The sequence below is a fragment of the Saccopteryx leptura genome, chromosome 13, assembly GCF_036850995.1.
Source record: "Saccopteryx leptura isolate mSacLep1 chromosome 13, mSacLep1_pri_phased_curated, whole genome shotgun sequence".
In the NCBI taxonomy this organism is placed as follows: Eukaryota; Metazoa; Chordata; class Mammalia; order Chiroptera; family Emballonuridae; genus Saccopteryx; species Saccopteryx leptura.
In genome coordinates, this window is record NC_089515.1 from 42,423,858 (window position 1) to 42,439,471 (window position 15,614).

Consider the following 15,614-nt stretch of genomic DNA (forward strand, 5'->3'; position numbering starts at 1 on the left):
AGGCAGGGATCCCCAAACTTTTTACACAGGGGGCCAGTTCACTGTCCCTCAGACCTTGGAGGGCCGGACTATAAAAAAAAAACAAACTGAACAAATCCCTATGCACACTGCACATATCTTATTTTAAAGTAAAAAAACAAAACGGGAACAAATACAATATTTAAAATAAAGAACAAGTAAATTTAAATCAACAAACTGACCAGTATTTCAATGGGAACTATGCTCCTCTCACTGACCACCAGTGAAAGAGGTGCCCCTTCTGGAAGTGCGGTAGGGGCCGGATAAATGGCCTCAGGGGGCCGCATGCGGTGCGCGGGCCGTAGTTTGAGGGCCCCTGCTCTAAGGTCCATCATGTCGCAAATTGTAAAATTTCATTCTTTTTTATAGCCAAGTAATAGTCCATTGTGTATATCACACTTTTTTTATACACTCTTCTGTTGGTGGGCACTTAGGTTGCTTCCATATCTTGACTATTGTAATGAAGCTGCATTGAACATAGGGGTGCATATATCTTTTTGAATTAATGTTTTGGGTTTTTTCAAATAAATATGCAGAAGTAAAATTGCTGGGTTATATAGCAGCCCTATTTTTAATTTTTTGAGGAACCTCCATACTGTTTTCCACAGTGGCTGCACCAGTCTGCATTCCTACCAATAGTACATGAGGATTCCCTTTACTCCACATCCTCGTCAACAATTGTTTGTTGAATTACTGGTGATAGCCATTCTGACAGGTAGAAGATGGTATCTATTATTTTAATATTTTCTATTTCACTTTAAAGTGCTGATTGTAACCCATTATTGATTTTATGACCAACAAATGGATCATGGCCCAAAACATTAATATGCTATCATTAAAAAAGTATTTTATCATAGTGCATGTTTAATAAAGGTATTAAATTATGCTTTTCTACTCCAATTAAAAACAGCATATTCTTATTGACACAATCTTTTTTTATAATTTAGAAATTTATCAGCAAAGTAATTAAAGAAATTTAACTTTGTGTCATATCTTGCTCTTCAAATAAATCCGATGAGGAAATAGTGCCCTTTTACTCTCTTTGTCTTCTACTCTATCTGACACCTACATCATGATACTTAAATTGTCGAGTTTAAGATATTTGGACTCTGTTCTATATAGTGATTCTATTGAGCATTTTTTTGTGACTGATTTCCAAAGTTGAAATTTAAGTAAATAGTATTTACTGTGTTTTTGTTATATTCTGAGATTTACTATAGAACCACACTATAGGATTGAATAAGAAAAGGATATATAATTCTATGTAACCAGATGTGTGTTCCTAGAAAGGGAATGTTTCGACTGTCAATACGAAATATTTTCTCTTATGCTGTACAATTGCATGCTTTGGTTTGTTTCTATTTGGAGTATAAATTTCTAAGTTAGCTCTGTATTTTTCCAGGAGCTTTTGATTACTTTTATTTTTAATTTATGGCAAAACAAGAATATGTCTTTATCTTACCAGTAGATTCTTTTTTATTTGGCCTGTTAAGTCCACTTTCTTCTTCTTTAAATTTTTTATTTATTGATTGATTTTTTTAGAGAGAGGAAGGGAGAACAAAGAATCATTTTTTTTGTTTTCTATGTACATATGTATAAAATAACAATATTGTGTTATTTATGCATTCATTGATTCTTTTTTCTTTTTTTAAAAAGCCATTTTTTAAAGACTTTGTTTATTCATTTTAGAGAGAAGAGAGAGAGCGAGAGATAGAGACAGAGGGGGAGAGGAATAGGAAACATCAACTCCCATATGTGCCTTGTCCAGGCGACTTTAGCATTCCAGATCTATGCTTTATCCACTGTGCCACCACTGGTCAGGCTTTTTTTTTTCTTTCTTTCTTTTTTTTTTTTTAAGTGGGAAGAGAGAAGATAGTGAGACAGACTCTTGCATGAGCCCTGACTGGGATCCACCCAGCAACCCCTATCTGGGGCCAGTGCTCGAATCAGCCGAGCTAACCTCAGTGCCTGAGGCTGATGCTTGGACCAACTGAGCCATCCTCAGTGTGCAGGGCTGATGCTCGAACCAATTAAGCCACTGGCTGTGAGAAGGGAAAAGAGAGAGAAGGGAGAGAGGGAGGGGAAGAGAAGCAGAGGGGTCGCTTCTCATGTGTGCCCTAATCGGGGATTGACCGTGGGGCATCCACACACTAGGCCAATGTTCTGTCCACTGAGAAAACCAGCCAGGACCATTGGTTGATTCTTGTACGTGTCCTGACTGGGGATCGAACCCACAACCATAGCTGATACTCTAACCAACTGAGCTACCTGGCTGGGGCTCCACTTTCTTCTCCACTCCAGCCCCCTGCTCTCTCTGGTCTGCCTTCTAACCCATTGCACAGCCATTGCTCTGGGGTTCCTCTTACTTCACTTCTGAGTTAGGGCTGTTTATTGAATCCAGTGTCTTATTATTATTATTTTTTAATTTAAGCTAGAGTTTATCCTTAAGTAATTTTTTTGAGAATATCTATGGAGGTAAACTTGTTAATACTTTATGCCTTAGAAAATATCTTTACTCATTAATTGCTAGTTTGAATTTCAAATTTAGAAGTATTTTTTCTTGTTTTGCTTAGTACCTGTGATCTCCATTCAATCTGAAGACTGCTATTTTTATCTATTATATTTTTGGTTACTTCTTTTCTCTGCCTTTCTGCAGTTCCTGTTAGTAACATAATAAATGTTCTAGCTTGATCTTCTGTCTCAACATCTTTCCCTCTTTTTCCCCGCTTCTTTGTCTTTCTCTCTTCTAAGGCTTTCTCCTGAATTGTTTTAATTTTGGTCATCTTAATTTTTAATTTCCAAATATATTTCTTAATTTTCTGATTGCTTTCTTCCTATAGCAGCCTGTTTTATAGATGCAACTATCTTGAATTTGAGAAAACTAAATAGAATTAAACAATTTTTTTCTTTGAATTACTTCAGTTTTCTACTGGCTCAACCACTCCTTTTTAAAATCCTTTTATTTTGTGTTTTGGCTTTCTAAGATGTTTGATAAAGCTTTATTGTCTGTACATATTTATGAATGGAAGTGTGATAGCTAGTGGGGGTTTCCTTTGCCTTTTGTGGTCACTGGGATTCCACGAGAAGAATGGGTTCTGTCTGACCTACATCCATCATGTTCTGTGAGTGCTGTGATCTGCTGCTGTTTTGTCTGTAAATACTCTTTCATCTATTCTCTGTCTTACATAAATCAGTTAAATCTCTATTCTTTTGTTCTCAGTGCTGTAATTTTTAAAATGTCATGTAAATGAGATTTGAGGAAGGGAGGAATAAAGAAGTGTATGCACAGTCTCACACTGAATTTTAACTGATGTTCATTACTACTTATTCAGCTCTTGATTTTCTATACTCTGCTCTTAAGAGTACAAAAAAGACACCTCAACTTTCTCAGGTAGTACTTAGGTACCAGAAGCCCCAAATCTGCTGCCCGAGGCCTGAGTTTCAGATTTACATTTGCTTTACCTATTTTAGGCCTAACAGCTTGTGATGTGACTTCTCAGAAGATGGAGTTAATTTCCTTCCTTAATATTGTTTTGGCCTGACCAGGCAGTGGCGCAGTGGATAGAGCGTCGAACTGGGATGTGGAGGCCCCAGGTTCAAGACCCCGAGGTCACCAGCTTGAGCACGGGGTTATTTGGTCTGCTGAAGGCCCACAGTCAAGGCACATAAGAGAAAGCAATCAATCAACAACTAAGGTGTCGCAACGAAAAACTGATGATTGATGCTTCTCATCTTTCTCCATTCCTGCCTGTCTGTCTGTCCCTATCTATCCCTCTCTCTGACTCTGTAAAAAAAAAATGTTTTGAAGTGCTCTATTTATTTAATTTCTATGTATCCCTTTTTATTAGGAAAACTTGACTTTCTGAATCTTCTGAATCTGGGTTTTTCTGCTAGTCATATTTATAAACCACTTTTGTAGTATCTTTTTCTTCTTAGCTTGCAGAACAAGGGAGAACGGAAAAGGAAGGGGGGAGAAAGGAACTAAGAGCTAACTCTGAGTCTGGGGAAGTTCTGAGATTAACTTCTCTGTCAAGCAAAACTCAGCCTCCTCTCCTGTCTGATGAATGGTTAAACTGAATACGAAGAGAATTCCTTTACCTGTGTCTGTCATCTCATAAATTTGGCACTTGCGTTTAGAGGGACTTTGCCTCTCCAGGAACCCCCACCCCGATCTTTGTGAACAGTTTAACATTTATTTGAACAGAAGAGTTTTAGGAGGTGAGCAGAGCTAAGAGAATTATAAGACAGGTGCCCTGCCTCCTTTGAGCATACAGACTGGTTAGAATTCTACATTTAGAAGACATGAAACAATTACTAATCAACTGACAATGCATGAATGTTAAGTTATACATTAACTGTAAATGTAAGGGTTCAGCAGAAATCAGGAAAAGTTAGGGCTTGAGTTGGGCTTAAATGAGTAGAATTTAGGAGAGAAACCTGACAATGCAAAGAGTGAAGAAGCTTCTGGGAGCCAAAGTTCAGATTTAAAAAATGCAAAGACTAGGGGAAGTGTGTGAGAAGAATGGGTAGATGGTCAAGTGTGGAATTCTCTAAATAGACGTGACAGCAGGGCCCCACAGTGACTTTATAATAACTTACCATACCTACAAAAACAAGTGTGCCAGAGAGGTGTAAAGGGGTCATCTTTACAGTGGTTGTAAACTAGGTTCATCTTATACAGTGGTTGTAGATTTTTCTACTTGCATTTTCCACTTTTTCACGCTTGTTTTTGTGCTCATTGTTGAAGACAGTGATTCATCATCAGACACCGATGAGGACAAGCTAATGGATGGAAGTTTTGACAGTGATGAGGAGTTGTATGAATTTTATGATGAATAAAACTTGAGTTCAATAACTTTAATACATTTTTTAAAAATTTTGGGCCCCAAAATTAAGGTGTGTTTTATACATGGGGAAATATGGTGTTGGGTTCAGAACCAAAAGTGAAGGTTCAGGATCCAATATTGTCTGACTCACTATAGTTCTTTGCTGTTTTTTTTTTTTTTTTTTTATATTAAAGAAGTTGAAAAAGTTTGACAAGGGAGAAAGTGTTAGAATTGTTAAGGGGAGTCACTAATTTTTAAAAGTGTAATCTTGGAAAATATAATTGCCATCATTTCCCATTTAGGTGATTGCCCACAGTCAGTATCAGAAATCCAAAAGAATTTCCATCTTTCTGAGCATGCCAGATGAAGTTGAGACAGAAGAGATCATCAAGGACATTTTCCAACAAGGCAAAACGTGCTTTATCCCACGGTACCAGTTCCAGAGCAGTCACATGGATATGGTCAAATTAGCATCACCGGAGGAAATTTCTTCACTTCCCAAAACATCCTGGAATATTCATCAGCCTGGAGAAGATGAGGTTCGGGAGGAGGCCTTGTCAACAGGTGAGCACGGGGTATTAGAATTGACATCTTAGGATGGTGTCGGACTGTGAAGAGTTGTTAGACCTTTGATCCACTTGTTATGTTTGGGTCAGTGGGTGTCACTTTCCCTACAGGGATGACTTTGTATTTCACTTGTATTCCAACACACTAATCACTTGGCTTAGGATGGACACCCTCTGTAAGTCATGAAGTGTCAACTATAATAGTAAGGTATTAATATAGGAACACTTTTACTCTACCCCTACGGGTTGAATTATACATTTTCCCTGAATAAGGTTGTCACTTCCCATGGTTTCAATTATGATGTGTATGTTAATGAGCACATTATTATTCATGCTAATAAGGTTGTTTGTTTTTTTCTTTTCTTTTTTTTAGTTAAATGAGAACAGGGGAGGCAGAGAGACAGACTCCCACATATACCCTGACCAGGATCCACTGGCAAGCCCCCAGTGAGGTGATGCTCTGCCCATCTAGGATGTTGCTCCATTGCTTGGCAACTGAGCTGTTTTTAGCACCTGAAACAGAGGCCATGGAGCCGTCCTCAGCACCCCAGACCAACTCGCTTGAGCCATGGCTGGGGGCGGGGGGAAGAGAGAGAGAAAAAGTGAGAGAGAGAGAAGGTGGAGGGGGAAGAGTGGAGAAGCAGATGGTCGCTTCTCCTGTGTGCCCTGACTAGGAATCAAACCCAGACATCCATAAGCTGGGTGGACGTTATACTACTGAGCCAACTGGCCAGGACTTAATGAACTTTTATATCTCTAGTTCAGACCTGTCAGTTACCTTCTGGGCATCTCTGCTTGGATCTCATGTTACAAATGGAATCATGTTCTGCTCAATCCCTACTATCATGCATCTCTCTTGGTGCATCAGCCACCCAGCTGACCATGCCCGAAATCTCAACATCATCCCTGACTCCTCTCTCTCTCCTGCTTCCCATGTGGTCTGTTGCCAAGTCCTGATGATTTTATCTACTGAATATTTATCAAACCTGTTCACTTCCTTCCAACACCACTGCTACTACTGCAATCTAGGCCGCCATCTTCTGTTGTCTGGTTATGCTAACAGCCTCTGAACGGGTCTTCCTTTCCATGTCTTTCTTGCATCTCCTCCTTCTTCTCAACCCATCATCTACATAGTAATTGAAACAATTTCTAAAACACAAGCCTGACCTCTTCTGTCCCCTGTTTATGTCTTTCAGTGACTTCTTGCCATCCTTAGGTTGAAGTAAACACTCCTTAACAAGGCTTCTCCTGATGTGGTCCTGCTTATGTTTCTAATTTTACATCTTTCTGCTCTCCCACTTCATAGTTCCAGATACTTTGAATGTCTTTCTTAGTTTCCCACCCCCACTGGGGTTTCTCCACTCCTGGACCTTTACACATACTGTTTCCTGGCCAACAGCCACTTGGGAGATTTAATCATTATCGAGCACAGAGCTGAAAGCGGAAGCAGCCAAGAGTACCGTTTTGTAAGATAGCGCCTCAAACCTGGCTCAGAGATGTCTATTTTTGACTAAGATTTAAATGGTTGCAAAGAAACCCCAGCACAGCTTTATGCAGTCTTTTCCCCAATTTCTGTCCTCCTTCCATGGTAACAACATAACCTACAAAACCAATCATATTGGAGTGGGAAGGGATAGGATCCAGGACTCAGAGTAGTAGGGGACTATCTACTTTGCTACTTAAACTTCTCCTGTTATTCAGTCCTGCACTTTGCTGGATGTTCAGGCACCAGGGTCACACTCAGATCTACCTTCATGTCCTGCATCTGTAGACCACATGAATGCCAGTGTAACAACTCTTTCATATTTTCAAGACACAAGATTGCAGGCATTTTAAGATATCGAGGTTTATAGATAAGAAAAGACAAGAATTGTAGGCTTTCACATCGCTCACACTGAACGCAGCTGCTTCTCCAATCGTGGGCTTGTGGGTGGAGCCCAGGATAATTCCTCCATTCTGGCTGATTATGTTAACAGCTCCACTGCTTTTGCATCATCTCTGTGATGTCCCTGCTCACTGCAATTCTGCTTGGTGTCCTGCAGTGACCAGCTCCTCCAGAGGCAGCTCATCGCCTCTGAAGCACAATTCTGCCCCCTTCTAGAATGTATTCCTTAGGTTGAGCTAAAATGCATCACTCTTAACCTTCATATATTGGTTCTGTTTCTCATTTAAGTACAGCAGTGGAAAGAGTAGGAAAGAAGCATGGTCTTTCCTTAGTTTAATCCCACTTCTTGGTGAGGATAAATTCAGTCTCAATAGATGAGCTAAATCATTTATGTATGATTTTTAGCACATCATTTGGCACATATTCAGTGAATGGTACCTATTATTAATTTTAAGCAAGGAAGGGAGAGTTATTCATTATATAGTCACCTCATTGTTTATTGAGTGTTTAGCATTTTGATAATTTCCAACAAGCATTTTCTGTGCATCTACTTTGTATCAGATACTGTGTTAGCTCTGAAAAGATAAGGTCCAGGACTTCAAAGGGCTCACAATATAGCCGGGGAGACAGAACACATAGTAAATAGAGTAAGTATCCCAGCCTTCAACCTCTGTCAGAAATAAGTGGCAAGTGAAAATATGCAGGATATTAATATAGAATCTTAGTGCTTGGCCCCTGAATAGGAAAAAGTTGATCCTCAAAACTGCTTGTTTATTTTCTTTTTCAGCTTCATAACATTTATCCATGCTACATTTGTGGAAGGGGTCACCTTTCCTTCCATATTCTTCTTTGCAGATACTTGTAATCTGGGTCACAAAGGGATAGGGGATTGTACCTGTAGTTTCTGTGACTGCAGTCTGGGAGCTGACGCTCTTTGCCATTGTTGCAGAAGTGTTCAGGTATGGAGTCTCTGCTGTTGTGTTATCTCCCGGCATCACTTTCTGCACTGCAGATTTTTACTTGCTTCAGCAGCTTGGAATGTGGCAACTTCATTGCTAACGCATAAATCTAGTTTTGTGTGTTTGGAACAAGCTGATTCGAACTGATCGTCATCAGTGTAGCTTATGCAGCCTATTTATCTTTCTGGTTTGCTCACATTATCATGGCTTAGAAAAGAGTGAGCTTTGGAGTCCTCACTTGCAATGATAAATTCCTAAATAGAAATTTCACATGTGGTATTTTTGTGTTATGTATACAGCAAAGTATCAGGTTGGTAAATGAAGTAAATGCCTCTTTACTGAATTTATCTTCAAAATGAGGGCTGCTTTGGCAATTAGATAGCCAGGAATCCTTCCACTCAAATAATCTGATTCCATATGGATTTAGCAAAATGGGGTTTTATTGGCCCAGAGACTTAAAAATACATAGACGGGCTAGCTTTAGATCTGGCTAGATCTGTGTCATGAGGATCTACTCTCTCTAAGTTTGACTCTGCTTTCATCTGTGTTGGCTGCGTACTGGAGTAGCTGCTGGGCCCAGGATGAGACACAGATGCTGAGTACACACAGGCATCCCTATATTGAAAGCCTGTTGCCTCCCCTGAGTCAGAGTGCCAAGTGACACCTGTAACAACATCTGGGTCCATGCAGTAGCCTCTACACGGCCTTGGCTATTGTTTAGTAATGTTCTGTGGAAAATAACACCACTGTCCCCAAAATGACTGTCACAGCGTCATGAAAAGTTTTGTTTAATTTTTACTAAGCCCAAAGTAACTAGTTACAAGATCCTATAGGGTTTGATATTTCAGTATGATTCATAGCAACAGCTCATGCTCTTACTGGAAGAGGTGTTTCTAAAACTTTAACATGTATCTCTTTTGCCTCACAAAAATCCCCTGGGCCAATTATTTGAACTCCCAAAATAAATTACCAACATTGAAAATAAATCAAAGAAAGTGTCTGACCTGTGGTGACACAGTGGATAAAGTGTCGACATGGAACGCTGAGGTCACCAGTTTGAAACCCTGGGCTTGCTGGTCAAGGCACATACAAACAAGAAGCAACTGCTATGAGTTGATGCTTCCCGCTCCTCCCTCCTGCCTTTCTCTCTCTCTCTCCTCTCTCTTCTCTCTCAAATCAATCAATAAAATCTTAAAATAAAACAAAGTAAATCAAAGCAGTACTAATTTTGAAATATGCTTTTGCACACTACATCTGCCATTGTGGGGGTTTTGGTGACCTCTCTCTGGGTAGTAGAGAACATTGCCCCCCCAGAGTTAGGCACTGCTGGAGGCAGAGCAAACTCTTACTGGTCCTCACATCATCTTTCTTGTTTTCAGATGGGATAATTGAAGCCCAGGGAGGTCAAGAGGCTACGCCAAGGACACAGAGGCAGTTAATACTGCCGCAGTCACCTGCCTTCCCTGTTTTCCACTTTAGTGCCCTTTGAAGCACCGTTTCTTTCCTTAACATCTCCTTCATTAAGATTGGTTTGCCTGCATTTTCTTTCTCTCTCCTGACAGTGTGCTTCACGAGAACCATTATACACGGAACAGGTACCCTTAGTGATTGTATTCATGGGAACATTGTTATACTTTCCCAAGGAACGTTGCACTAAGTCAGGTGTATCTAAAAGTACACCAGTTATAACCTTAAGGTCCCTTCCCCCAGTTATTTTATATTCAAGTAAATACACAGGAAGAAAAGCCAGGCTTTCATTTGTAACAGGGCCTTTCCTTTGAATTAGAAGTACACTCTTGATAGGCTTCCTTGGAGTTGTTCCAGAATTGTCCATTTTATCTTTTGCAGCAGCAAATTTAGAATATATTCTCATTTCACAGAATGGTAATTTACTCTTTGTTAACTCCCAACCCATTAAGATGAAAAGATACTTCCTTAGGGGTTATGGCCTGTTATTCTTGCCAAGATGGGTTAGCCTGCTAAATGTTCTATTCAGGCATAATGATTCATTGAATGTAACTATTGAACACTTAAGTATCATTAAAGAACTAACCCAGGTGACTTTAAAGTCTCTACATATAGAACTTCAGATATTTAAACTCCTTTTCCAATTCAATTTTTATTTCATTACCTTTAATTGAGACATTAAAATGTCTATTAGGTTTATGTATATTTCTGTATATGTTCAATTCAGAGAGAGGCAGAATTTTTAATTTTAAGAGGAGTTTGAAATAAAAAAAGAAAAAAAATTGTTTATAGTTTAATCTTCTGACCCTTAAACCTCAAGCTAGGGTGGTGAAACCTATGTGTAATAAGGGCTATCATGTGTTTACGTGAATGTGCTTTTTCTTCTCCCCGTTTTTTTTATTTGTTGAATTTATTGGGGTGACATTGGTTAATAAAATTATTTAGGTTTCAGGTGTACAATTCCATAATACACCATCTGTATATTGATTTGTGTGTTCACTACCTCAAGTCAAGTCTCTCTCCATCGCCATTTGTCCCCTCCCCGTTCCCTTTTTGTACCCTACCCCCCTTTCCTCTTCTCTTCATCAGCAAGTGCTTTCTCATTCTCTCTCTCTTTCTGTCTGTCCCTCCATCCCTCTTTTCATCTCTCTGTGCCCCTCCACATCTGCCCCTGCCCCTGGTTAATGGAACAGTCCTTCCTGCGCAGGCCTAGGGAACTTCTCCTCCCCAGTCTGGCTGTAGTCTCCATCTTTTTTATCTGTTCTCTAGGCACGAGCCAAGAGGATCTATTTCTTTGAATGCCTTCAGCAGTGAGAACACTCCTTTAAAATACTTCGTTATAGCATGTTGAGAGGTCACAAGACTGGGATGTTTCTTTTTGGTGAATTATAAAATGTTCTTTTTTATTTCAGAAAAGTAAGAGAATTTTTTTCTCTTGAAATATGAGGACAAGAGATGATTTCAAGGAAGCGGTGCCAGTAAATGAAATTGCACCTTTGCCTCTAATGATTTTGGCAACTGTTGGGGTTGAATTCTCTGTCCCGGGTTATTGCAGTGAACTCCCAACTGACCACCTTCTCCAAACACTTGTCTTCTCAGTTTCACATTTCTGCCAAAGTGACCTTAATACACAGCTGGATTATATTACTGTGTCATTTGAAAACTTGGTCTTTAGAAAATAAGTCTGGATTCTGTAGCAAGAATTCTTGCCTAGAAAATAAGTCTGGATTCTGTAGCAAGATTTAAGGAAGAGGAAAAGAGGGATGTGTGTATTTTCTCTTTTGGGGAAGGTCTCTTTGCCTTTGCTCTTCTGGTTCCCTCAACCTGAATGCCCATCTTCTTTGCCTATTGGAATCTTAACTATTTTTTAAAAAATTTGATTTTGGAGGAGTGGGTGGGGAGAGAGAGAGAGAGGAACATCAATTTGCTGCTCCACTTCTTTATGCATCCATTGGTTGATTCTTGTGTGTGTACTGACCAAGGATTGAACCGGCAACCTTGGCACATTGGGATGACAGTCTAACCAGCTGAGCCACCTGGCCAGGGCTCAACCATTCTTTAAGTCTCAGCCTAAGTGCTGGTCCTCCAGAAGCCTCCTGAGATTTGAACCCTTCTTCCTCTGTAGGATGTACCCATGTTAGGATACCTCAGTATGCTTGGTGTGATTGGATTCCATGTATATAATTTAAAAGGTGTATTTTGTTTCGTTTTCTTTTTTACTTTAATACTTGCAGTAATTGAGAGCCCATCACATGACAGGTCAGCCCATTCCATTTTAGACCACTTTATAAAAGTTCGAAAGTGATTCTTCGTGCGCCTCCTTGTAACTTTCACCAGGCAGCTGTCCTGCCCCTGGAGAAACACAGAAACAGTCTTCAGACATTTCCTTCATGGTGTTTGGGCTCAACACATATCCCAGTGAATCTGAGGTATCACCTTTTTCTTCACCAGTTTAAATGTCCTTTTTGAGGGCTAAGCCTAATAATAATAGTATGTGGAATGAATGACTAATAGTAACTGCAAAGAAGGCAAAAAGGTGCTCCTGTTTCTTCTTTTATTTAAAAGAAAATTTCTAAAACTTCAAAATGCAGTGATTTTTCTCTCTTTATTCATCTGAAAGAAGTTTAAGTTTGCCATATATTAATGTACTTCTGGTGGGCTCTGTTGGAGGTTATGTGGTTGATGTTCAGCTAGTTTATTTCGCTTGATTAGAGAGCAAGGAGGGAGTGGCTGTTGTTGGCAGCTGCTAGTGAGTGAGTTGCCACTCTGAAGTTTGCTTAAATCTTCAGTTATGAGTAAGTCATGGGAGTGTGGTGATTGGACAGCATGGTGATTACAGTTAATGCTACGCTGCATATTTTATTTCATTTTATTTATTATTATTTTTTTTTCTTTTCCAAGTGAGAGGAGGGGGATAGAGAGACAGACTCCCACATGTGCCCTGACTGGGATCCACCCAGCAACCCCGTCTGGGGCCGATGCTCTGCCCATCTGGGGCTGTGCTTGCAACTGAGCTATTTTTTAGCACCTGATGCAGAGGCTCCACAGAGGCATCCTCAGCGCCCAGAGCCTATGTGCTTGAACCAATCAAGGGGAAGAGAGAGAGACAGAGAGAAAGAAAGAGAGAGAAAGGAGGATGAAGGGTGGAGGAGCAGGTTGTTGCTTTTCCTGTGTGCTCGACCGGGAATCGGAATCAAGCCTGGGACACCCACACGCTGGGCCAGCGCTCTACCACTGAGCCAGCTGGCCAGGGCGGACATTGCACATTTTAAAGTGTGCCACCATTTTCACTAACTAAATTCCAGTGTGAGTCTTTTTCTGGACGTTTTAGTCTTTTCCATTGATCTGTTTGCCTGTTCTGGAACTAGTGGCATGGTATTTTGATTGTGATAGCTGTGTAATGGCTATTTAATGTACTTTAATACTTTCGTACCTGGTAGAATAAGTTCTGTACCATTATTTTTATTTAAAAATTTAGCTGATTATTCTTTTTTTTTTTTTTTTTTTTTGTATTTTTCTAAAGCTGGAAACGGGGAGAGACAGTCAAACAGACTCCCGCGTGCGCCCAACCGGGATCCACCCGGCATGCCCACCAGGGGGCGATGCTCTGCCCATCTGGGGTGTCGCTCCCTTGCGACCAGAGCCATTCTAGCGCCTGGGGCAGAGGCCAAGGAGCCATCCCCAGCGCCCGGGCCATCTTTGCTCCCATGGAGCCTCAGCTGCGGGAGGGGAAGAGAGAGACAGAGAGGAAGGAGGGGGTGGGTGGAGAAGCAGATGGGCGCCTCTCCTGTGTGCCCTGGCCGGGAATCGAACCCGGGACTTCTGCACGCCAGGCCGACGCTCTACCACTGAGCCAACCGGCCAGGGCTAGCTGATTATTCTTAAACATTCGTATTTGAGATAAACTTTAAAATTATTTTGTCAGTTTCTCGCCCAAATCCACTAGAGATCATGGCTGGAACTGTGTTTAGTTTTTTGATTAGTTTGGGGGAATGGGTCTTTGACAGCAGTCTTCTCCAGGAGCACAGCCCTTGTCTCCAGTTGTTCAGTGCCTTTTCTGTGTTCTTCTGTTGCTGTTTTAGCTTTTAGTCATGTCCTTTCTGCATATTTTTTTGTTAAGTGTATTTTTAGTCTATTAATATTTTTGTTATTGTAAATGGAATTATTTTCATTATATTTTTAAGCTGATTATTTTTGTCATATAGGAAAGCATAGGAACATAGGCTCAAATTTCCAGTGGAACCATCTCTGAAGTAACATTAAAGTTATTTACTTCAAAATTTTCTTAAGTTTGAGGGAGACTTGACTTGAGGTGGTGAACACACAATGCAGTATACAAATGATGTGTTAATTTTATTAACCAGTGTCACCCCAATGAATTCAATAAAATTAAAAAAAGTTTTTAAGCTCTATAGAATCAAATATTAGAAAACCTAGTTTCATAAGAAATTTGCATCTTTGATAACATATTTTCCAAGTGAGGTCTCCAAGACTGGATTTTTAAAGGCTGCTGCTTTTTAGGTGGGCTGAGTCATTTTCCTAATTTCCAGCAGATGTCAGTATTTTACAAATGTGCTATTCTGAAATGGTAGTTTTGTCTGCAGTCCCCTGCATTTGTATTATTAGTCATTTAATTTACATACTGGGGATTTTTGAACTGCAAGGGATTTTGGAGATCATCTGAGTCAATCGTTTTATCTTGCTGATAAAGAAACAGGTCTAGATGGAAACGAGTTGTTCCAAGGTCAAACAGTCATTGAGAGAGGCTGAAACCTCGGTGTTTCTGAGCCCCTTTCTCTACAAGATAGGTAAAAGATAGTCACCAAAAGTACAGAGAAGAAAAAATTTATAGTTCGTGTAGAAGTTATATTTTGGAGGAAAGGAAGCAGGTGCTGCTCAATATTTAAACGTTTCTTATGAATGAGATGTTAGATTCTCGAATTATAGTAACTGGGTAAAATAAACTAAAAATAGCTGGCTTTTGTTACCTGACTGTACAATTACTGATTGTGACAGTGACCTTTGATGTAATATCCCATCTTCATATCAACTGTGGATATAAATAACATCAGTACTTGTATATAGCTAAGAATAACTCTAACCCCCTCCTCTGCTCACCCTAGTTGGTTATGTTAGGGGGAAATAATATAAATTATTCAGTTCCATCCATGTCAAAAAATACTGTAAGGCATCTATAATCATTTCCAGTATACACCAAGTAGTGGGAAAATGTTTTGTTCTACATTATGACAAATCAGGGCAAGGAAACCAGGGGAACATTTAGAGTCAGCTTCAGACAACTGACGAAGTACGCAAAATATCAGTTTCAGGGAAATATCTTTCCATTAATTAGTTGACTCCACCCAATCAGTCTGCTTGTGAAAAGGCTATGGCCATGTCATCATTAGCGCAGAGGTGGGAACCTGTCATGGCGCCCATGGTAAGCCCCTGTGCCTCTGCCTCCAGTGCTCACTGGATCTGGGGGGAGTAAGAGCCATGTGGATTGGTGGGAAGGAGGAAGGAGAAGGAAGAAAGCAGGGAGTCTTACAGGAAGGGCAGGCATTCCATAAGTACAGAGACTGGAAAGGTGGGACACGTGTGCGGAAGGCTGGAGAGCAGATTCGTCAGGGTCACTAGTGACTAGGTATTATATTTAGACTTTAAGGTTGATGAGAGGAAGGTAAGATTGGGCCCTGGCTGGTTTGCTCAGTGGTAGAGTGTCGGCCTGGCATGCAGGAGTCCCGGGTTCAATTGCCGGCCAGGGCACACAGGAGAAGCGCCCATCTGCTTCTCCACCCCTCCCCCTCTCCTTCCTCTCTGTCTCTCTCTTCCCCTCCCGCAGCCAAGGCTCCATTGGAGCAAAGTTGACCCGAGCGCTGAGGATGGCTCCATG

The 15,614-nt window shown here is 40.5% G+C and overlaps 1 protein-coding gene across 4 annotated transcripts in view; it reads left to right on the forward strand.

Annotated features, from left to right (window-relative positions):
- Positions 1–15,614, forward strand: part of MTHFS (methenyltetrahydrofolate synthetase) — a 37,385-nt gene that overhangs the window by 5,890 nt on the left and 15,881 nt on the right. For all 4 annotated transcript variants that reach the window (XM_066354780.1, XM_066354779.1, XM_066354782.1 and 1 more), the window contains exon 2: positions 5,147–5,408. In XM_066354780.1, coding sequence (XP_066210877.1) covers positions 5,201–5,408 — 208 coding nt within the window. In that variant the 5' untranslated portion in view covers positions 5,147–5,200. The remainder of the gene's footprint in view (positions 1–5,146; positions 5,409–15,614) is intronic.